Raw genomic sequence first — 24015 nt, forward strand, 5'->3', positions numbered from 1 at the left:
GTGTTGACTTTGAGAACTACTATAAAATAATAATCACAAAAAACACCATTCATATACTACGTTCATTGACCCTATATGATATTTGACCTTGATCATGTGACCTATGACTTGTCAGTGATAATTGATTACCCCTATATTCACATTTCATTAACTTTATCCATAACTTTGAAAATTATGACAGCAATCTAAATAATTAACTCCAACATGGCCAAACTTCATTGACCCTAAATAACCTTTGACTTTGGTCATGTGACCTGAAACTTGCATGATATGTTCAATGATACTTGATTACTCTTCTGTCCAAGTTTTATGGACTAGATTCATACACTTTCAGATTTATGATGGTAATACAAAAAAATACCCTCAACATGGTCAAAGTTCATTGTCCTTAAATGACCTTTGACCTTGGTCATGTGACCTGAAACTGTATGTCCAAGTTTCATGATCTAGGTCCATATATTTGTAAAGTTATGATGAAATTTCAGGATGTTCAGTAATACTTGATTACCCTTAAGGCCAAGTTTCATGAACTAGGTCCATATACAGTATATACTTTCAAAGTTATGACAAAATTTCAAGAACTTAACCTAAGGTTAAGAGTTGTTGAACCCCCAACATGGTCTAAGTTCACTGACCCTAAATGACCTTTGACCTTGGTCATGTGACCTGAAACTCAGACAGGATATTCAATAATACTTGATGTTGATGCTGCTGCCGCCGACGGAAAAGCGGTGCCTATAGTCTCACTCTGCTATGCAGGTGAGACAAAAATAATAAGTTTTAGAAAAACACTTAAAAATCTTGGCCAAAACAGTTATTAGTGCTTGTAATTTCTTAGCACAAATATTTCAGGAAAGTGTTTCATAAAGCTGTTCATAAGTTATGAGCGACTTATTGAACAGCTGTTCATTACGTCGCTCGTAACTTATGAAGGTTTCCTTTTCTTAGGTGCTAAATTCACTTCAATGTAAATTTGCTGTTTAGGATCACCAGTCGTTTGTAAAGTCGTTTGTTATTTATGAACAGCTCTCTGAAAACCCACCGGGTTATACCTTTCGTTTGGTGGTGACATATCACGATACACAACATAATATCATTCAGGTTTTAACATTTTTATATTGATAATTGCTATAAAAAGATGTTTGGGATTAGCAATTTGGCATAAATATTACTTGATTTTCTGGAGAGAAAATTCCACCTAACTATACTCAGGTCCCATCATAACCCCATTCATGCAAAGTACTTTATAAGCTCTTTTTTTATACCAAATTCGTCATGGTGCTACCAATATTTCTGATAAATAAGGTAAATTCTATGGTGTCTGGCATGTGACCAAGTTGCATGTAATTTCCTGGGGGTATGTTAACTTCTAGCCCCAACTGTACATATAAATGTCTACAATAGATTTTTTGCCCATGCTCCATTTTCCTTCAGAATTTTTGCTTGATGTTTTTATTCATTTTTACATCTGCGACTCAACCATGGTCTCGTAATTGTGCTCTAACCAATTAACAACTTCAAATCCTAAATGTAGATTTCTAGAGACCTTAACATAAATTCCATATTACATGTACAAAAGTGCATCAGTCTCAACATTTAACAATGTCTGATGCTAAATCCATTCAATGGAAATTTGAGAATTCTTCCCATATTGTGACATGATAAATCAAAATTACTCAATCCCATACATAATGGATTAAAAATTGAACAGCGTACATAAAAAAAATCTTACACCATATTGGAAAATTGCGTCAGAACGAAGTACTGTTTAATGCATCTAGCTTATATTACTGGCCTCTATACCTACTCTGTTGTAAGGAGCTGTAGTCCATGATCGTCTACTGTTCCAACAACTTTTGAAATTCTTTGGTTAAGATTTCCATTGTGCTCTTGTATGTGTGCATCTACAGTCATTGTTGTACGGTCTAGTACCAGGGATGTAGTCGAGGCCGGTACTTCCCAAGTCACAAGGCCGCTGGAGACTCCAACCAAGGCCATGGCAAAGGACAAGGCCGGCCAAATCTCGCCCCGATACCGGCCTCAATTACCGATTCCAACCATCGCAGGACAGCATCAGTTCATGACAGTTTGCCGCTCCACCAGTTTCCTGAACAACCCGTCCGGTATCCTCATCAGCTCCTCGTACGCACCCGTCTCCGCGATCCGACCAGAATCCAGGACGGCAATCATGTCTGCGTTCTTGATGGTTGACAAGCGATGGGCGATGGTGATGACTGTCCTCCCAACCATCAGCCTCTCAAGGGCTTCCTGGACCAGATACTCACTCTCGGCATCCAAGGCACTGTCAAAGACAGATAGAAAATGGTAGATGAAAATAATTAATAGCAAGGACGACTGTAATATTACTTACACCAAGACCAAAAGCTTCAGTCTCTGTTATGTTGGTTGTTCAGCTGAACTCCGTTGGCTTCACTCACCAAATACAGAGACCGAAGTTCTAGCGCGATCTGTACAGGGGACTCAATGGCCATATGTTTATGTACTAAGTTTGGATAAAACAGAGAGGCGATGTTGCGCGACAGCCGAGGTAAGTCATTGTTTTTGTTCCTTTTAACTTGATTTTCCCGGTTTTTTGGCAATTAATGCCAAGAGGTAATGTTCATTCGCATTTCGATCACATTAATTTTCAAAAATTTGATTCATTTAAGACAAAAATTGAAAAGACCTGACGGGGGGATTTTGCATTGTAAGTCCCCTAATGGTGGCAGCATGATAGCGAGCCGTCTGTGTACGACAGATATTAAAAATGTTAAAAAACTCCTCGAAACAGACGGCTCCCAGCTGTCTAACTTACACCCTGCTTGCTCACATAATATGGGCAATATTTACGGTCTAGTTCAATATTCCATGAGGCCAGAGACCTAATGGAATATGGAACCACAACATAGATATGTCCTGTATTTCGTAAGAGCAAGCAGGGTGTAATGATTTGATCTCTTTAAGTGTATCCCTATATTCATGCAGAATAAGGGAAATCAATAGAATACAAGTGGAATGCCTCTGGCCGTCTCACCTGCATCACGCGGTTCAATATAGCAGCAGTGCTGACTTTGAATACTACTCTAACTCGCACAAGATGTTCAGTGATACATGGTTACTCTTATGTCCACTTTTTATGAACTAGACCAATAAACTTACAGAGATATGATGGTTATTCAACAAAAAACCCAACATGGCCAAAGTTCATTGACCTTACATGACCTTTGACCTTGATCATGTGACCTGAAACTCGAACAGGATGTTCAGTGATACTTGATTACTCTTATGTACAAGTTTCATGAATCAGATCCATAAACTTTCAAAGTTATGATGGTAATTCAACAGATACACCCAATTCGGTCAAAGTTCATTGACCTTTGACCTTGGTCATGTGACCTGAAACGCGCACAGGATGTTCAGTGATACTTGATTACTCTAATGTCCAAGTTTAATGAACTAGACCAATAAACTTTCAAAGTTATGATGGTAATTCAACAGATACCCCCGATTCGGCCAAAGTTCATTGACCCTAAATGACCTTTGACCTTAATCATGAGACCTGAAACTTGCACAAAATTTTCAGTGATGCTTGATTATTATTATGTCCAAGTTTCATGAATCAGATCCATAAACTTTCAAAGTTATGATGGGAATTCAACAGATATCCCCAATTCGGCCAAAGTTCATTGACACTAAATGACTTTTGACCTTGGTCATGTGACGTGAAACTCATGCAGGATGTTCAGTGATACTTGATTAACCTTATGTCCAAGTTTCATGAACTAGGTCCATATATTTTCTAAGTTATGATGACATTTCAAAAACTTAACCTCAGGTTAAGATTTCGATGTTGTTTCCTCCAACATGGTCTAAGTTCATTGACCCTAAATGACCTTTGACCTTGGTCATGTGACATGAAACTCTAATAGGATGTTCAGTAATACTTGATTAACCTTATGGCCAAGTTTTATTAACTAGGTCCATATACTTTCTAAGTTATGACATCATTTAAAAAACTTAACCTCAGGTTAAGATTTGATGTTGACGCCGCCGCCGCCGTCGGAAAAGCGGCGCCTATAGTCTCACTTTGCTTCGCAGGTGAGACAAAAACTAAAGTAAAATGCAAAACCCTGCATTTTGAGAGTGATTTTTGAAAGACAGTCATCACAATGATCACAGTAAAAAGAATGTGCATTTTGCCATTGCCATTGATTTGCAAATAGAAGTGTGTGGCACGATGCTTGAATACGGTCTCATATTACGTGGTTGTAATCAGCACTGGGCATGCGTGTAACAATTAAAACAACATTAAAACAACAGCTACACGTAAACACTAAAAAGGTGATGCGGGCCCATATTACCTGTTTGATCTTTGTGACCAAGTAAAATTGCTTTGTCTCACAAACAAATGGATCAATCAGATTACAGAATTCATGAGAAAAATGGCCCACTAAAGATAATGTTATATATTAAGGATTCTTCATGTATGTTGTACATTTGGACATATTTTGTGTAATTATTTAAATGCAATCTATGGGTCAATGCCATTTGTTAAATCATATATTCCTCAAATAGAGAGAAGTTTTAAAGAATTGCAATAACAATGATTTTTATATCAATGAAGTCAAAGAGCAGATGTATGAAACTGAAAGCAAAATATGAAGAAAAACACAACATATCAAAGGAATATAAAAATCACAAAATGATCTCATGGGGAAAAAAGACGACAATGATGAAATTTCACATCTACAAATCAATATTTATTTCAGAATTATAAACATCTTCCATTAAAGATTACACTGTTCTCATTCTTACAACTGAAAATGCTAAAATATTAGTAAAATTTTATTAGTAAAAAGCCCCCATGTTTTCTAGAAATATGTTCAATCTTGAATTAATGTTGGTCAAAAAATATAAAAACCCAAGGGTGAGACTTGTGCAAGGATTTCAATCTACATTAAATCATATCATGTAAAATTGAATATATGAAAGAAAATTAATACCTTGTAGCTTCATCTAAAAGTAATATTTTAGGATTCTTCAGTACTGCTCGAGCCAAGGCTATTCTTTGTCTTTGACCACCTGACAACACCGGAAAAAAAATAATGAAGCAAAATAGAAGAAAAAGGAAATTAATAAAGAAAAATAATTTATTAGAAAACTTATTCATTATTCATTTATTTATGCATATTTCTCTAAAAGAAGAGAATAAACCTGCACAAAGTTGCATTCTAACTTGTTTACCAGTACGTAGTATATTTCATGGTGTGATAGAATGAATTTGTCAATTTCACCTCTCTTGCAGAGCTCAAGAATTTTGCACCTAGAAAGTCAATTTCATCTGATTTTGTAATTTCATAACTTGCAAAATTCTACTCCAGAGGGGTTCGGGGTAAAATAAGGTTTATATGAAAATTTGAGGATGATGTCAACAATTGTACAAAGGCTGGAACAACAAACCCAGAATATGGTTCACTGATCGCTCTTTGTTCACTATAGAAAATGTATGCATGTATTCAGTTGATGCATATGAGATTGCAAACATGGTATTAATCAACATATCACAATAATAGTAAATATAAAAAAATCTCAATCCAACACAGAAATGACTGAATATAAATCTGTCACGAAGCTCACAATGGTAGGGCTATTCAAAGGCACCAACATGCACGACATGTGTGCCAAGAGAATATCATTCGGCATCATGCACAGTATCAGTTGCACGGCAACAATTTTAGTGCAAAAAGTGCACTAACATTAAGCCTAGTCACATCTTTAGGATTGTAATGTCAAACGATCCAAGATTAAATAACACTTTGTGATATCAGGCTTCACTACAACATTATTAGAGATAAAAAGGCCTCTGTTAGCGCATTGTGATTGTGTGCAGCCGGTACAGGTTGGCATTTTCAAATTGCCCTACCAAATAAGCATGAAAAGCTTCTTAAAAGGCCATCTTGGCCAAACTCTGAATAAGTGACTATAAATGATCTCAATCCCACAAAGAAAATTGCTATGGATCTCTATCCTTGTTATTATTAGCAAAGGATTATTTAAATAAGTGAAAGAGAACCTGAAATATAATGGCCTGTATTCTGAAGTCGGGTTTAATCTAAACTCTGGTTTTAAGTTGTGGTTTAACTATGGAAAGCCAGTTGTTACATAAATCTATAATAGTAGAGGTTCAATGCATCAGCTCATTTGACTCCCAAAACATTATTAGCTGCCTGGGAAGGATAAGTATGACAACTGTCTTCACCATTAAATAATTAGTGAAGAGCACAGTTAACATGAGAAGCATTCACTGTAAACAAAATTTTGAAACTTTTGGCTTCCCATAATTTCTAGCACAGAGTTAGACCATGGTATAAGTTAAACTTGGCTTCAGAATAAATATAATAATATCTGATAGATACCTGAGAGCATGAGACCCCTCTCTCCGACAACCGTTTCATACTCATTAGGGAATGATTTGATGAAGTAGTGGGCATTGGCTGTCTTAGCAGCCTCTTCTATCATCTCCATGGAAACGTCATCTGGATTGACAGCTCCATAGGCTATGTTCTCCCTGATACTACATGAAAAGAGTGTCGGCTCCTGCAAAGTGAAAAAAAGATACCAACTACTGCCTTGAAGAGGTTTGCACGATTACCATGTTTGATTAAAATAACAATATATCACTAAATAAGATGGGCTTTCAACTGAAGACAATGTAAATTTATGCCAGATCAAGAATATATTACACAACAAAACTTTTTAAATTTGACCACTGTATGAGTGAGAAATAAAGCCATGATCACTGAAGCATACCTGTTATGCTTCATCCATTGCAAGGTCTGAAAATATGCTTCATTGCATAATATGATTCATTATCATTCATCCATTACTGATCAGATATTGGCACTAGGTGCAAAGGATAAGCAATGGTTTTTCCCTTCCAGATACACAATTCAATTGATATTAAGCTTGGGAATTTTCAATTTCCAGCATGGTTCATCTGTTGTTAATGCATAGTGAACAAATACTTCCTTGGGACACTGTATTACCCAGGTGAGGTAAATGGGTAAATGTGCCCAATAATTTTGAGAACTTTAAATATGCAATGAAAATTTTGAAAAGCACTTGAAGAAAAATTAAACCTGACATAGAAATATCAAACGTACAAAATTTTATTCATTTTTTCTTTATTAAAATTTGATGTATATAGCGATCAGCCAGAAATTTTTTTTTGTTTCACTTTTGCCAGCCCCCCCCCCCCCCATCCAAAGCATGTAGATTGACTGGAGAGAAATATGAATTTAGGATATCCAAGAACCCATTGAGAGTTAAAAAATTGTAATCATTGGAACTATATAACCATTGAAAAAGGTTAAAAAATTTGTGGATATTATAGAAGAGTTTCCCAATAGCTAATTCCATTTTTTAGATTTCTGTTTGTGCTTTTTTTTAGATGATTTAAATTTTCTTCCTCTCCTTTTGTCTTTTTATATTATGGCAAAGACTAACCAAATAAATAACTCATGAGCATTATGATAACAATTTTAATTAATCCAAATTAAAGATGCAGATGAAGTGCATTTTCAAAGGAAATTCCAAACAAATTGTTGTTTAATCATTGTTAGTAGAATGAAAGGTAGATGGAAAAAAAAGCTGAAAAAATTTTTTTTAAAATACAGTAAATTCTGCCAGACGATATAGCCATATGCCTGTATATTTTCGTTGACATTTGCGTCTGCTAGAAAAAATGCAGCCAACGTAATCCCCAACATATCCTCTCTTCAACGCAGTGTTAAATGTTCGTGTTATCTTTGAACAAAATTTTAGCTAGCACCATTTTCAGAATACCAATTTTCCTGTTATCTTCCTACCTAACACTGCCTTTGGGCGTTGCGAGTTGCGCACTGCGTATTTCATGACCTGCGCGGTGTTACCACTTGGGCCACATGTTTTTCATGCTAACACGATTTTCAGAATACCAATCGTGTTTAACACCGTTTTTGTGCTAACATGGTTTTCAGAATACCGCCCCTAAGTAAATATACCGTTATTTTTATTATTATTAACCCATTCCATGCTTGAGAAGTTATTTTATGGATAAAAATAAGATTCATACATTCTATTTTTACTGGGCACCTGATAAAAAATAAATATTGATGTAAAATCACCAAATTTATCCAATTAAGCACATTTTCATATTACATATTACATCTCTTGCCTTGTAATCAGAGGGTCGTGTGTTCGAATCCCATCATGGCCTAGCGCCCTTTTGCAAGGCGTCAATCCACATTTTGCCACTCTCACCCAGGTGCTAATTGGGTACCGGTAGGAAACAACCGTCATTGTGGTTGGTTTAGCAAGTGTGCGCCTAACAGGCTGCTTGAAATGCTATGAATCCAGTGACCGGGTAATAATAATTGTGAAGCGCTTTGAACAGTCGTAGATTGATAAAGCGCTATATAAATGCCAATTATTATTAATATCTTTCACATCGTAATGGTTTTAGGGAGGGCAAATATATTCATAAAATCTTGTAATAAAGTGGAATAGTGACATGAACTGCTGGGGGACTTACCAAATCTAAAGGTACGTTTTAATATACACAAATGTGCGTTCATTTGTCACAATCTAAAGACCCTACCTGACTAACAGTTCCAATTTGATGTCTCAGCCATTCTGGACTCAATGAAGTGGTGTCCTTTCCATCTAATGTAATGGAACCTGGAAAGTATTATAATAAAATGATAATGTAGAATTTGTAAAGCGCACGTATCCACCTTGCTAGGTGCTCAAGGCGCTCCTTTATTACCCCGGCTAAGCTAGTCTACCGATTCTACCAATTATTATTGAATAATAAATATAAAAATGCTGAACACAACCTGGCTTGATACACAGATATTCATACAATAATCTTGGTAATTACCTCTATAACTCTGATGAGCTGATCAAAGGAGCATGCACAGCAGCAATTCACAGAACTTTACACTATGGGCCCCAAACTTCAATTTCATACTTTGCTTCTCCTGGTAACACTGTCTAAAATATATATACTAATATACTTAGTAACAAAATATGCTGAAGATAAATGGTAATGCTTTCAAAGCCAATATAGTTTTTATTTCCTCGAATTTTCGACGGACCTCCGTCTTCTTCAGGAGTATATACAATGTGTGGTATCAATCAGAGAGCGCATCCTCAGACAGATGTTGTTATGATGACTGGCTGAGGATGCGCGCCCTTCACAGAAACATACATAGTAACGCTTGTTTGTAATTATCTAATTGTTACGTAACAATTAATATTGCGCAATAACATTTCTTGTTACGCAACAATAAGAAATTTAAGAGATGAGATGATAGAACGAAGATCAAATTGGTTAAGAGAAAATGGTTCTCTCGAAAGTATTAAGTACGGATAGGTATTATTGAGCAATAAGAGAAATTCCTGTGTGATACGATACCAAACATCGTGGCGCTTGTCAAAGTATTTTTTCTTTTTAAGAACGAAACTAACGAAAGAATGAATATCCGCTTAGGAAGCCCAGATCTCGGTTCATACCATCACCCTCAAAGCTCCTACATTTAACAATTATTCGTAGTTCAGCGGTTCTTCTCTCGTCCGCTGATTTGTATCCTCCCCCAAATATGCACACTTTCACATCCGCTAACGAATGTCCAGGAAGGCAGAAATGTCTGGCAACACTAAGGTCGGTACGTTTCTTCTGAATAGATGATTTGTGGTATAGTATATATAATATACTTATATATACTATATTTATGTCACTCGCAATCTCACTTTTGTGGTGTATCATTTTCACTCTAGCAAGAAAAATTGGAGTCATCAATAAACTTAAACACGTTCTTCCAGCACAGGCACTATCCATGTTGTATTGTGCAATAATTCTACCGTATCTTAATCATGAGTTTCTGGCATGGCAGGAGAAGTGCCTCTCAAACAAAGTCTTGCTACTTCAGAATAGAACTGAGAATAATATGCAACATGTCCTTTAGAGCTCATACGGATGTATTGTTTCGTCAGAAATGAAATCTTAAAGTCAGAGATCTGTACCGCTTACAACTATTCCAATTCATGTATCAGCTAGATAGAAATAGTGTACCTAATGTCCTACAAAAGAAACTTATGAGACACAATACTTTACATTCATATAATATGAGATAGTCAAATGACTACCTAAAAGTAGAATAACATTTTATAGCAAAACTGTATTTTTCACAGGACCAAAAACTCTGGAATTCTCTCGACAGAGCAATAAAAGAGTCAGCTAATCTGAACCGATTTTAATTACTCATTAAAAAATATCTTCTGAATTCTTACCCATTCAATCAAATATTTTGTGAACTTCATACTTATCCAAGGTAGTTTTGATTTTTTTAAAGTCAATATTTAATTTTGCATATAGTGTATATACATTTGCGTTACAGTGCTTATATCTATACAAATGTAGAGAATTTTGCTGATTATTTCTACTCTATTTATTAATCATATTACCCTTGAAAAAATGTTGATAGGAAGTCTACATCTTACAAGCTTTGCTTTTCAGTAGACCCCTCCACCTTTTAAATTTCTTTGTTATGTTTCAACCCTGCTTATTTTATGCAGTTGATGCATCTTTCCATTGTAAAAATGATTTATTATGAAATGACTTTGAGGACTATTAATATATTAATAAATGAAATAAAAAATGAATCAATTGAATCAATTAAATAAAAATCTCGCTAAAAATGCAAGCAACAACTCACCTTCAATGGGGTCATAGTACCTTAACAGGAGAGACCCAAGACTAGACTTCCCTGATCCACTGGCCCCTACAACAGCCATCACTGATCCTGCCTCCACAGATAAATTCAAGTCTGTGAAGATGGGCACATCGCGACGCATTGGATAGGAGAAGTGTAGGTTGTTAAAGTCTATTGCCCCTTTGAGTCGAGTTATGTCCAATTTGAGACCACCTGAAACATATGAATATTAATGACAGTGATATAAATTGAAAGATCCTATCGAATACTACCCCCCCCCTTATCTCAACATGTATTAAAAACAGGGGCATATTGACAATTTTGTAAAAGCGGCGTTTTCAGGTAAAAGTAAGAATTTTGGTTCTGACAGCTTTCACTAACTTGACCGGTTTTCAAACTTTACTAAAAATTTACAGCAGTATGAACTTAACTTTAACTTTAAGTCTTAAAGAGACATCACCTTCAATCTAGTACATGTAATACAGAATGAAAATGACTTTACTGGTGAAGCCTCTGTCAATGTTTTATGAGGGTACAATACAACTAGATAATGTCTTTTTTGTTAAATATTAATTCAACCCCTTTCTTCTTGATTTTCAGAGTTGAAAATCCATGTCTCTATATACATCTTATTTTCAAATAAAATTTCACATAAGAAGTTGCCTACTACAATTGAATTTTTGAGCAAAATTATCCTGTGACTTATCGAGGATGTTCCATTGTTAAGTGATGAAGCACGAAGAACTTGATGGTGAAAAACTTGACTGATTATGAGTTCAAGAATACAGGGCTTATACAAACCAATGAAGTCCATGGCCATTGATTCCCCTATTGACTGGCTATATAAGATAAATGCCAGTTGTGGTAATGATTTCAATTCAATTCAATTCTTTATTTCATTTCCATTCAAAACACAATACAAAATAATATGAAGTAATACAAATCAAGTACAATTTTACATACAAGCGTTCTTACTTTGTAAAACAAAAAAAAGTATAATATTGAGCATGAATGGAAATGAAAATATGTGCAATGTTTGTTTCATACAACCCCCCCCCCCTCAACCATATTACTGAGTTGCCCCGAATGCTATATTTGATCTAATTTCTAGATAATTCCAGAACTTGCACTATCCTGCTCTCTGACGTCAGAGTGCAGGATAGTGTATTTTGGATGCAATAGTGCAGTTCGCTGAATATCATGTGATCCGATTTGGACCAATCAGATTACAGAACATTCTTGGGAGTTGAATAATGACAATTAATCTTTGTATTACAGACCTTCTCATGAAATCAGTGTTTATTGCAACTGCTCTCATATATCTTTAATGCCCCTTTCACTGGCTTTGGATATTTTTGTGCACTTTTGGATTTTTCCCATTTTTGCTCTTTATGTATGTTCTGAGAATGCTTACTTGAAAGTGGTATTGAAGGTTTTCTGTCAACAAGCTCCCAAAGCCTGGTGCTAGCTCCAATCCCTTTCATCAGTTCTGCATAGAAATTACTTAATCCTGTATTAAGAAGATGAAGCCAAGGGAAACATTTTATCTTAAACATTTAGATCCGTAATCTGAAGTCGGGTTTAGGTTTGAAGTTGCGGTTAAGTATGGACAGCCAATTGTTACATAATTACTAAGTAACAGTAGAGATATACTTCAGCTCATTTGGCTCTCAAATCATTCATAATTGTGTAGGAAGTATAAATTGATTATTGTCTTCACCATCGTTGAATCAGGAAAGAGCACAGTAAACATAAGAAACATACAACTTGATAAAAATTTGGATACTTTTGGCCTCAATTACTTAAACCACAACTTTAAACCTGAGTTTACGTTAAACCCGACTTCAGAATACAGGCCTTAAGCTTCATCCTTTACGACATCATTCCTCATGATGAACAATGGGTTCAATCTAATTCATAAATCTGTTTAGGAATGTCCTTTCTAGCGTGTACAACACTGACATATTCATGAATTAAATGTAATGTCCTGAATCTGAATATCATACTTCAATAAGTAATTTATTCCTGACAGTGAAAAATTAAAATTTTAATGTTTAGTGATTGTGGTAACACATGGATGCTGAAAGAAGGCTTTTTAAATCTTTTTACTTTTAGAGGCAATACAATATCTCAATTCTCAATTTCACAAGGAAGGATAAAAGAGAATCACATACAGTGTAAAAAATAAAAGGCAACACATACCCCAAAAAGAAACATTTTGTCTCATAAAGTGATCATGAGGACAGTTTAAATAAATGGTGAGGGCTGAAAGTATTTATAGCTTAATAGATAGAGTAGAATTCCCTGAGCAAAATGCCAAAAATTTCATCAAAATCGGATAACAATTAACAAAGTTATTGAATTTTAAAGTTGAGCAATATTTTGTGAAAACAGTCATCATGAATATTCATTAGGTGGGCTGATGATGTCACATCCCCACTTGTTCTTTTGTATTTTATTACATGTATTAATATATATTTTCAGCCCATACCATCCCTTTAAAAGGTATATAGAAAAGAACATATTAATTACATTTATGTTCTAAACACACATATGTTATCATTTCTTCAGGTGAACGATACTGCGTAAGTAGGACAAGAAGCATTATAAGCCGGACATCTTTATAGCTTATGAAAGTCCTTGTCATGCATTTGATATGTATAATGCAATGAAGAGCAAAGAAAACAACATCTCAAAAATAAGTACTACAATCATATGAAATTGCACAAAAAATTTATATATACTTACCCCCGATTGATATTCCAACATAGGCAGCATACAGAAGGAATGCAGAGAGATCCCCTACAGTAATCTGTGATTCTGTCATCATCAGACCTCCATTATAAAGGACAGTCATTATGATAAGATTACCAGATAAACCCATCTACAAGAACGGCAGATACAAAAGATACTTTAAGGACAAGGAAACGCGATTTTGTGTCTTGCCCACTTATGAAAATAACCGGAAATATCGTGATTTGCAAGGGCATGCAACAGAATTGTATTGAAACTTCATTGTGAAATAACTGGGATGGAATAACACTTGTCATAAGAGTCTTGCACGTGAATTTTAATGTTGACCTCAAATGAACTTTGACCTTATCATGTGACCTCCCAACACAATAGCATGCAGGTCCCTAAGTACATCTACCATCCAAGTTTGGTTGAAAAGTGATTTACGGTTGCAGAGTTAATGTCATAACAGAGTCTTAAACAGAAACTCTAAAGTTGACCTGAAAATGACCTTTGACCTTACCATGTGACCTCCGACTGCAGCATAACATGCATGTCTCATAACTACATCACAATCCAAGTTTTGGTGAAAAGTGACTTGCGGTTGCGGAGTTAGGTGTCATAAGAGAGTCTTTGCATATAAACTTTAACGTTGACCTGAAAATGACCTTTGACCTTACCATGTGAACGGCAGATACAAAAGAAATCTAATGACTAAATACCAGCACGCAACACTGACATTGGAAAAGCGGCGCCTATATTCTCACTCTGCTATGCAGGTGAGACAAAAAGGAAATACAGTACAACAGTAATTGCAACAAATATATAAATTGAAATTTACAATTGATTGATCACTTTTTACTATAGCAAATCAGATTACACTCCTTTTTTTGCATATTTTAAGGGCTGCTTCAGACAATTGGGGGAAAATTTCCCTTACAAATAACAGGGGTGTGAGTGGTCACAAATAAAAAGATCTGAAAAAAGCTGAAGTTTGAAATAGAAAGAGCTTCCAAACTTTTTTATACAGAGGAAAAATAAAATATAAGCTGAAATTAAGCTGAAAATCAAAACAAAAAAAATCTGAAATCAGCTAAAAATCTGAACTCTCACACCCCTGAAATAAATTCTTCATCTTTCCTGCTTACAATAGGAGAGAATGATAAACTTACTGCACCAAAGAATAATCCACTAGCAAATGCCTCTTTCTTTGTGAGTTGAAAGACACCTTCTACTCTGTCGCTGTATGCAGCCTCCTCTCGTTTCTCATGGGAGAACGCCCTCACAGTTCGTATACTGCTAATTCTTTCCTCTGCTACCTGCATATATGAGAAAGCGAGAGAAATGGGGGAGGGGTATTCAAGATTTAATGATTTATATTTGAGTTATTAAAGGCCAGTTTAATCAAACATAAGTTGAGATGAATTGTGACAATTAAAGTTTTAATAAACTGAAACTGTGAAAAGATTGTCCTTTCTTCACAATCCGGTAATATGCACCTCCCAAAACCTTACCGCTGGTCTAGGATATGATGCTGAATCAAAGTGCATTTTGCTTATTTGCTGAAAATGTGAATGAAAAGCAACGGGTTGAGGTTTAAATTTACTGTATGAATATCAATATAGCAATTTTGGGTGATTGAGAGCCTTTGTTTTGGAGTAAAGGCCATTCTGGTTATGGGCAATTCCATAGGCTGGTGGACATGAGCTTAAAAATTCAAATTCAATATTTTCTTGAATTTTCAAATATTTTAAGTCCTTCATAAATCATAGCCAATTGCATGATTGTTATGACATCATTACGAATATATATTCATTTTGCTAGTTATATTTTAATATGATGGCAGCATAGTCACAGATGTGAACATAAATATTCATTCAATGATTTATGATTTTAAACATTAAGATGTTCCATGAACATTTGCATCAAATTTTACTACATTTTATTCCAATAGGGTCAAAGACTAATCGTCAGGTGTGCAGTGGCCTTTTCAAGGGCTGTATGTAAACAAGAGAGCAAATCATGTCATAAACTCTTTGTCATAATAGCCCTTCTACTTTTGTATTTCATATGTACATACACCTTCAACAATGAATTAATCACAACTAAAATGTGCTGAAAAGACATACTGTACATCATATTTATCATTATTATTTGAAAGCTGAATTCAGCAAACGTAGAATCAGAATAAATAAGGAGGAATCAAATGTAATAATCCGAATATATTTTTGTCAAACACTTTGAATATTGAATTTTATTCATAACTACACTATCACATGTTAACAATGAACACCTACCTATTGAATGTGTCAGGTCCAAAAAACAAACATGCTTGTTTCCCACTAAAATCAATAACAATATAACCCGAGTGAGTGAACTTTGAATTGGCCTCATAGAGATCAATAATAAATGGGTTGTAATAATTGTTCAAACTGGAATGTAGAAATGGGTATCTACATCATATTGACAGGTTCAGAATGGAATACAGGGGGGGGGGGCCATTTGGTAAAGTTGTTCGTAAGTTAAAGAGCGACTTTAAGAACGACTGGTGATCCTTTCTTACGTGCTAAACCATTGCCAACAAATATACCATTTACCACAAGAAAGGACCATCAGTCATTCTTAAAGTAGCGCTTAACTTACAAATTTATGAAGCACCCACCGGAAATATCGCATGCGTTAGGGAACGGTGCAAAAACTGATAAATGAGTGCAATACTGGCCATAATGTGTGGAATCTTTATGCATCTGATGAAGTAAAGCCATCCAAAATAATCATTATCCATTATATTGATACTGTGCAATACAGCATGATATTGCACAGATAGTTTTGTACATAAACCTATGGGGAATTTGTAAGATTTTGGCGCATCATGCAATGCACACTGATATTGCACCTGTAGGCAAGTCATGCAGACCAAAACACATGTCTCAATGCACCATCCAAAAGGCCATCTTTTGATAACTTTGAGGTTTTACTGGATTTTTTTTAACTTACCTGTGTCGCAGTTGCTAAAGAGTCTTGGACCTTCCTGGATAGCGAGCGTACATATCTCCCGTAGAGAATGGCAACTACAGAGAAAGGGGGTACTATTGATATTACTACAGTAGCCAGCTGAGCCGATGAATAAAACTGATGGGGATAAAAGGGAGAAAGACAAATTAATGTTGCACATCAATTCAGACTAATGCAATATTATACAAATAATGAATGTAAGCGCGTGCATGATGGGCCAAATAATGAACGATGTGTGAGAAGAGCCAATGGATATACCGAGGTCCGCAGGACTGTGTGCGGTACATCCATTTGGCGAGTCGAGCAGAGTTATTTAGGTCCTCTATGCACAAGAATGCATGCATTGTTTGCTTTATATAACCCCCCTCCTCCCCCATGTGACTGAGTGGCCCCGAATGCTATATTTGATCTATTAAAATTCTAGATAATTCCAGACCTCGCAATATCCTGCACTCCGACGTCAGAGTGCTGGATAGTACTTTTGGTATGACATCAGAGTGCAGGATAGTGCATTCTGGATGCAATCGTGCAATTTTCTGAATATCATGTGATCTGATTTGGACCAATCAGATTACAGAACATTCTTGGGAGTTGCATAAAACATAATCAGGGTCCAGTAACACAAAGGTTGGTAACACTGAATGTACACTGTGGTCGGTGCAATCAATCGTAAAGATATTCTTCTACTATGTTTGCTAAGCTTCGCTTTACAGGCCCCTTTCATTTTCAACATTCTAATCATTTTGATAAATGTGTCGGCAATATGATCTAGAATGAATCATACATGTGTAGCATTGGTTGATCCTGTAAAATCTTGAATATAGCGAGTTCTATGGTAAATTTATTTCAAAGGTATAATAATGATAGCAGTTGATATACCTTCTGTTGAACCCAAGGCTTATGCAGGTTTCCTGTATAGTTATAAATTACACTTTTTTATCACATATACCGGTATTTATAAAGTTTCAAATGCTGATGCACACTTTTATCACAGTGCGCCAAATGGATGCCTGTTGCCATGGTTAAGCACGCTATTTTATTTTGAATGAATCCACTCTTAAAAACAGTGGACTCAAGAATAAAATAGTGTGCTTAATCATGGAAACAGCCATCAATTTGGCACAATGTGACTGAAGCATGCATCAGTATTGGACAATTTTTAATATTCATGTCGGCAGGAGATAAGCGTGATTTATAAAGAAAATATGAATAAACCATCGGTTCAACTGATGATTTTCAAAACCACCTTGGTGAAATAGGGCCCTTGTGTTTGATAGCCAAATTTATGATTTATCATTCACTTTCACAAATCAGATCAACATTCTTAGTGTATGACATATCAAGTTAAAAACCATTGTAATACTTATCCAACTAACTAAAATGACAAATATATATCAACACTATATTCAACTAGCAATCAAACAAATCTGTATAAGAAATAAATCTTGGAATAATGGGGTACACCACAGTGGTCTTACCATCATGCCTATGCCTCCTATGACCTGCACTGTTGACCTTAGACCATCCGAGATGTTAGATGTGAGTGATTGGCCGATCTTGGATGTATCGGTGGACAGTCTGTTGATGAGTTCCCCTGTAGACGTCTTGTCAAAGAAACCAATCTCCTGGGCAACTACAGACTTGAACAACATCTCCCTCAGTCGTTTGATGATTCTTTGACCTGAGGGTAAAAAGATTACACATCATTTCTGGGTACGATAACTTGAAGTCTTCTCAAATAAACCAACCTATTACTTTTCCTTCTTTTTGTTTATTTTTTGTTTCTATCTTTCTTTCTTCCTTCCTTCGACTTCCATCTTTCTTTAATTCTTCCTTTTTTTTATTGCATACGGAGCGTGAAGATTCAATCGAACTCTGCAGCCCACCAGTGCATGCAATCATTTTATTATCTTTAATAGTTTCTTTACTTCAGGGGTGATTTTTTTCATTCGAAATTGAAAACAAATTAACATTGAATTTTAAAATACAATATGCCTTTGAAAAGTTGATTAATATACAATAATCTAATTACGAAAGGCCTACTACAGGCAGAGCTGCTCTTGTGTAATATCACAGCTGTTGTTTATGGTATAACCCTCTGGATTGCCCATGCGAAGGAGAAATGTTACAAAAGAGGGATTATTGGGTGATTCAGAGTTGATAGCGCTTGAAAATGAAATATCTTGGTTCCTCTGTGACGAAGATTTTGTTTACGGAGTATACGACAGCAGAAAAGCCCTGAGCTACATGTAGTGCGGTTGCCTCTCCAATGAGGGTTTGACGTAATGATTAGTGTATTTTCAAAAATTTGCTAATTAATGTCAGATTGTTATTACATTGATGTTCCTTCACTTTTGCCTTTAAAACCATTAACTTGGCATAAAAAACTTTGTGATACTGTGAAATACAACCACCACTAAACTGGGTCTAGCTAGAACACTGCATCCAATATAATATAAACATTGAATGTGACAAACCTGATGTCTGCATGAGGTAGACACGCCCAAAATTGGCAGCAGCGCCGACCAGGAAGACCCCCGCCAAGAACGTACACAACCTAGTTAACCTCTTCATCATATCATCTCTGCTGCCCTCTTCGCTCGATGTATTGTAGATGGTGTCTATAACTTTGCCAAGGGCAAAAGGCACTGCTATAGTGACAGTACTGGATATGAGTAGGAGTCCAATAGCAACTACATTCAAGAAGATAGTGATAACAAATAGACTACATGTTATAAACTTGTACATGTAATACGTATCCCTGTCAAATGATTGGCTGAAATCTATCACATGACCAGTAATTTTTTCAGCTAAAAGAAAGATTTGCTAGTTACTGGTACTAATAACTAGTTATCCCAAATTTTCATTTCCAACAGTTATACAATCGGTACTCTGGTTTTTTCGTACGGGAGTTACTCAAGAAACAGATATTGTTCTACTCTTCTTTATCAATACAAGATATTTCAACAAACATCAGAATGGCTTACCGGCAAGTCTATATTTCTCAGGTTCTGCTAAGGACAGCAACCTCCAGATTTCCGATCTCTTTGGAACCTTCAAACTAGGGATAGGTTCATTCTTGGTCGAGTCTGCTCTCCTGAACCCGTTTCTCCTGACTGATGAGGAGTAAAAAGTTCTCCTGGAAGTACTGATTAGGGCACTCCATCTTAAAGGTCTCAGTGTTGACAAGTAGTACTGCTTTATAGTCCTTGGGAATATCCTGGAAGTTCCAAAGACCCTTGCTGGTGTGAAAGACGAATGGGGAATCGCTAATGCCTTTCCTGGGAATATCCTTGAGGGAATACATCTTTGGCAACAATCAAGGCATTGTTTTGTCCTGTTCATACTATTTGAGATGATGCATTTGCCATAGACGGGCAACCGATGCATCATGGTGGAGGTGCCCAGGAGATACATTCTTGAGGTAGTTTACCCTTGACTGATGAATGGACTTGCTCTGGCTCTTCCTTCCTGAGATCAGATACCTAGTCATAAAAGAGAATTAAGGTAATTTACTGTCAAAGTTGTTATTTTTGTGTGATTAGTATTGCTACATTCACACCAGAGAACCAATGCCCAGAAAAAAAAATATTCTTCAAACCCCCAAACACAAGTAGTCTATGGGAAATAGACTTTCTCTACCAAACTGACCTTTGACCTTGGTCATGTAACCTTAAACTCAGGCAGGATCTTCAGTGATCAATACACCATTACCCGTATGCCTAAGTGTCATGAACTAGGTCCATATAGTTTCTAAGTTATAACAACATTTCAAACACTTAAACCTTGGTTAAGATTTTGATATTGATTCCCCCAACATGGTCTACGTTCATTGACCCTAAATGACCTTTGACCTTGGTCATGTGACCTGAAAGTCAGGCAGGATGTTCAGTAATACTTGAACCATGTTTCAAATATCATCACAGAGACCTCAAGGCTAATTCCATGGAGAGGACACCATGCTAAACTGATAAATCTGCTGTTTCTTCAGAGTTTTTCAACATTTTCTGATCTTTTTTTCTCCTCCCCAGGGAGGTCAGTCAAATGTATTGCTGTAGCTGTACACATGCATGACCCTAAACAAGTTTTTTTGCGGGCTTTATTACCAAAATATGACCTCCGTGAAAAAGCTCGTCAAAAAAATATACCCTAAACACATTTGGCTATTCTTTAAAAAAAAAAGTTTGGAAAAAAAAACAACCTAAATACGTTTGACCCTGCGATTGACCATTGACCCTTCTTTCAAAACCACCCTTTTTTTAAAATCTATGTTTTCGATACCATTTCCCAGTGCATGTGCGGCCTGCGTCCAAAACACACCCCTTTCAACACATTTTTTTGGTCATACATGTGTACACTGTACAGCAATATATACTGTATGACTGCCACCCCCTGTTGTCCTCCTCCTCAGAAATCAGAAATTGGCAGCGAATTATCAATATGTGTGAGGAACTCCATGTTGGCACTAAATCACCAATTTTGAGACTGATAGAAGCATGGAAAAGTGAAACTTTGTGTAAAGTAAGATATTAGTTTTAATTGTTTTTAAAGATCGTGATGTTGCATTAAATTTATATTTCACTCCTATAGAATCCCATCTTTGTCTCTCGGAATATCAGAGCGAGTTCACAGGCTCGATGTTCGGGTAGGTGGAGCATAGTTTAGCGGTAGTGAAGTGGAGTGGAGCCTGCACAAACATCACTTGAGGTAAATTTTGTTCCTATTTTTAAAGAGGTCATCAACAAAAAATGTTAAATTTCTTGATTTTGGTCACTTCTTCATGGACCAAATTTAGGGTCATTGTATTGCCTGATTTTCGTTAAAAATCAAAATTGAAAATTCCAGGATATGTATGTTAATTTCGGCAAATTAAGGATTTATTTTCCGGAAGTTTGTCTTGGACCTGTGGAAACACCCATTGGGGATTGGTGTCTGGACACAGAAAAATGAAGCCTTGTCCTTGAGAGTCTAAGTTTGAGTTTCTTGACTTTTTATTTTTTATCTCACTTCTCAATCAATCTCAGGAGTCAGTAATCATCTACATGTAGTCTAACTTCTAAGCCAAAATATACGTTGAAATGCTTATCACTATCATTATTTGTTCTTTATTAATATTTTCTCACAATCTGTGCTAATAAAAGATATTGCTTGTAAACTTTTTAAAACTGTATTGTAAGTCGATAGAGTGGGAGTTTCAGATTCCAGTGACCCGGGTTTGATTCCCAAGTGGTCAGTAGAGGCGCACGGCACTCATTCAAATCAATGAACAAGGTTATGATATATGAGAGAGATTATCTCCAATATCAGAGAATCTCCAGTTTGGGAGACCAATATCCTTTGTTTACATTTGCTGCAAAAGGATTACCTAGGCTTGGCGGGAAATGAAAATGTGATAGTCAGATTCCTCATGAAAAATACCCCTTTTCACCGTGTACTTGTTTTGAAAAGGGTTTTTGTTGTCATCTACACACAAAACAAATGGGCTTCTTTTGCTTCTGAACTCAGTGAGACAAAATTTTGGGAGGGAAAAAATTACACTTTTGTTGGTGTTGTTTCTTTTGTTCTTTTGCAAAGCAAGTCTCCAATATGGGAGATTATCTCTCCTATTGGAGAGAGCCTCCCATATTGGCCGTGCGCCTCTACTGGTGGTGCGCTAGTGCACTTTGGTAAGGCATTTATCCTCATTACCAGGTTCCTCGGAGAGGACCTTAAGCTGTCGGTCCCCTGGTTGCTTGCTCACAGACATTCGTGCTTTCTTAGCAGCCAGGTAAAAAACCTCGGTAAATGTCATGTGTCCGGTTACCTCGAGTGAAGTTCGTGCAGGCTCCACTTCACTCCCTATTCTTGAGGACTCCATGATGATGTTTGTTTTTTTATATTTTGACAACAGCGTTCTCGCCAGTGTATAATACGCATGGTTCAAACACCATGCGTGCGGAAATGGAGACCAAGTGGAACCATGCGTAAAATTTCAGCGACATGCGTGGGGACGTTCGTGGAAAAATTAAATGGAAATATTCAGAAAAAAATAATACACTCCATGAACTCATCTTAGTGATAACTTCATTTATCGGGTTGCGCCGAAGTTCCACCAACTTAAGACCACTTACAGGCCTACTACGGCTAGGAAAGTGGCAAGGCGCCCAGCTAGCTCACGGGTGCTATTGCGGGCATATGACGGCACGGTACGGTCGTTTCGTTGCCTATTCCCCCGTCTGCCCCGCACATCACACCGGCTATGCTCCATGACCTACCGGTACAATTTCCTATTATGCGCTGACGACTTGAATTGAGAATGTTCGATACAAAAAATTGCTTTTCGCTTGTTGTTTGCGTACTTTCCACTGCAGTATTAAGGACGGATCGAACGGAGTATCCTGGTTGAGACTTGGAGGTAAGCGATAAAAACACTTTTATAAACAATTTCCAATTCATTTTTAAAACAAACTTAAATTATTAAAATAATAATACGATAGTGGAGAAATACTGAAACGTTTGGCATTTTTCATTCCCTCACATTCGTGTGATGAATGAAAACGTCAAAGTCCACTATGAAACCACATGCGTTGTGCGAGGTTAGTATTACTAACCTCGCATGTTGTGTGAGTGGTTAAAAGGAACAAAAACAGTGACTTACCTGGACTGTCACGCAAATTCACTTCCCCGTTTAGTGCGATCTTAAGTACATAAACATATGGCCATTGAGTCCCCTGTACAGATCGCGCTAGAACTTCGGTCTCTGTATTTGGTGAGTGAAGCCAACGCACGGAGTTCAGCTGAACAACCAACATAACAGAGACCGAAGCTTTTGGTCTAGTGACCAAACTATTTCACACGCGAAGAGGGGTCCGATTGGAAGCTAATATCGTAAAAAGGAAAAAACGATTTCTGCAAAATTTTTACATATTTATATTTTGTAGGTAAATGTGTATTTATGCTGAAAGTTTGGTGAATTTTATGAGAAAAATGTGTTTGATATGAATTGAATTCATGAAAAGTGTTCGGTAATACGGCCGATTTCAAAACATCGTATGCAATCGGTCGCAGACCAAAGTTCAAACAGCATAAATATTTATATTATATTGGATGGCTCAGAAAATATCAGAAATATTCTAAGAGTTTGGGAAAAAATATTCCAAGAATTAGTCGAGGTAGTGTTGTTGTCATGTCGCGGTAGGGACATAGGGCTAGGGTATCGCTATCGGGCTACCGAGCCAGTACGCGCCGCAAAGCCGGGTACGGTTGCCAGTCCCATACCGTATCTTTACTGTCATGTTTGCGGATTGAAATTCATTTTAAGTAAAAAAGCATGTTGAAATTAAAAATTATTGCAAATCAATCATATCGAAATGAAGCACATACAAGTTCCTTTAGAAAACATAATTTTCAAAAATTGTAATTACCTGAAATTTGCTGTCGAAAAATTTCCCCACAAACTTCGGAGAGCTCGAGCTACCGTGACTGCAAAGCCAAAGCCAAAGCAAATGACGGCGACTTCCGGGTCGCAACCCGG

General features: G+C 36.4%; 1 protein-coding gene across 1 annotated transcript; it reads right to left on the reverse strand.

Annotated features, from left to right (window-relative positions):
* Positions 1 to 1206: 1206 nt before the first annotated feature.
* LOC121418390 (ATP-binding cassette sub-family B member 10, mitochondrial-like) lies at positions 1207 to 23979 on the reverse strand. The gene is made up of 13 exons (XM_041612228.1): positions 23906 to 23979; positions 19490 to 19987; positions 18980 to 19195; positions 17981 to 18183; positions 16485 to 16619; positions 14660 to 14806; positions 13503 to 13638; positions 12169 to 12264; positions 10758 to 10967; positions 8639 to 8718; positions 6417 to 6597; positions 5004 to 5082; positions 1207 to 2302 (listed from the first exon to the last, which is right to left on the reverse strand). Exons 2-13 carry the CDS (start codon positions 19917 to 19919, stop codon positions 2074 to 2076), a joined length of 2142 nt encoding a protein of 713 aa, XP_041468162.1. The 5' UTR covers positions 19920 to 19987; positions 23906 to 23979; the 3' UTR covers positions 1207 to 2073.
* Between the last annotated feature and the right edge of the window lie 36 nt (positions 23980 to 24015).

This window comes from Lytechinus variegatus, chromosome 7 (genome assembly GCF_018143015.1).
Source record: "Lytechinus variegatus isolate NC3 chromosome 7, Lvar_3.0, whole genome shotgun sequence".
NCBI classification, from domain to species: Eukaryota; Metazoa; Echinodermata; class Echinoidea; order Temnopleuroida; family Toxopneustidae; genus Lytechinus; species Lytechinus variegatus.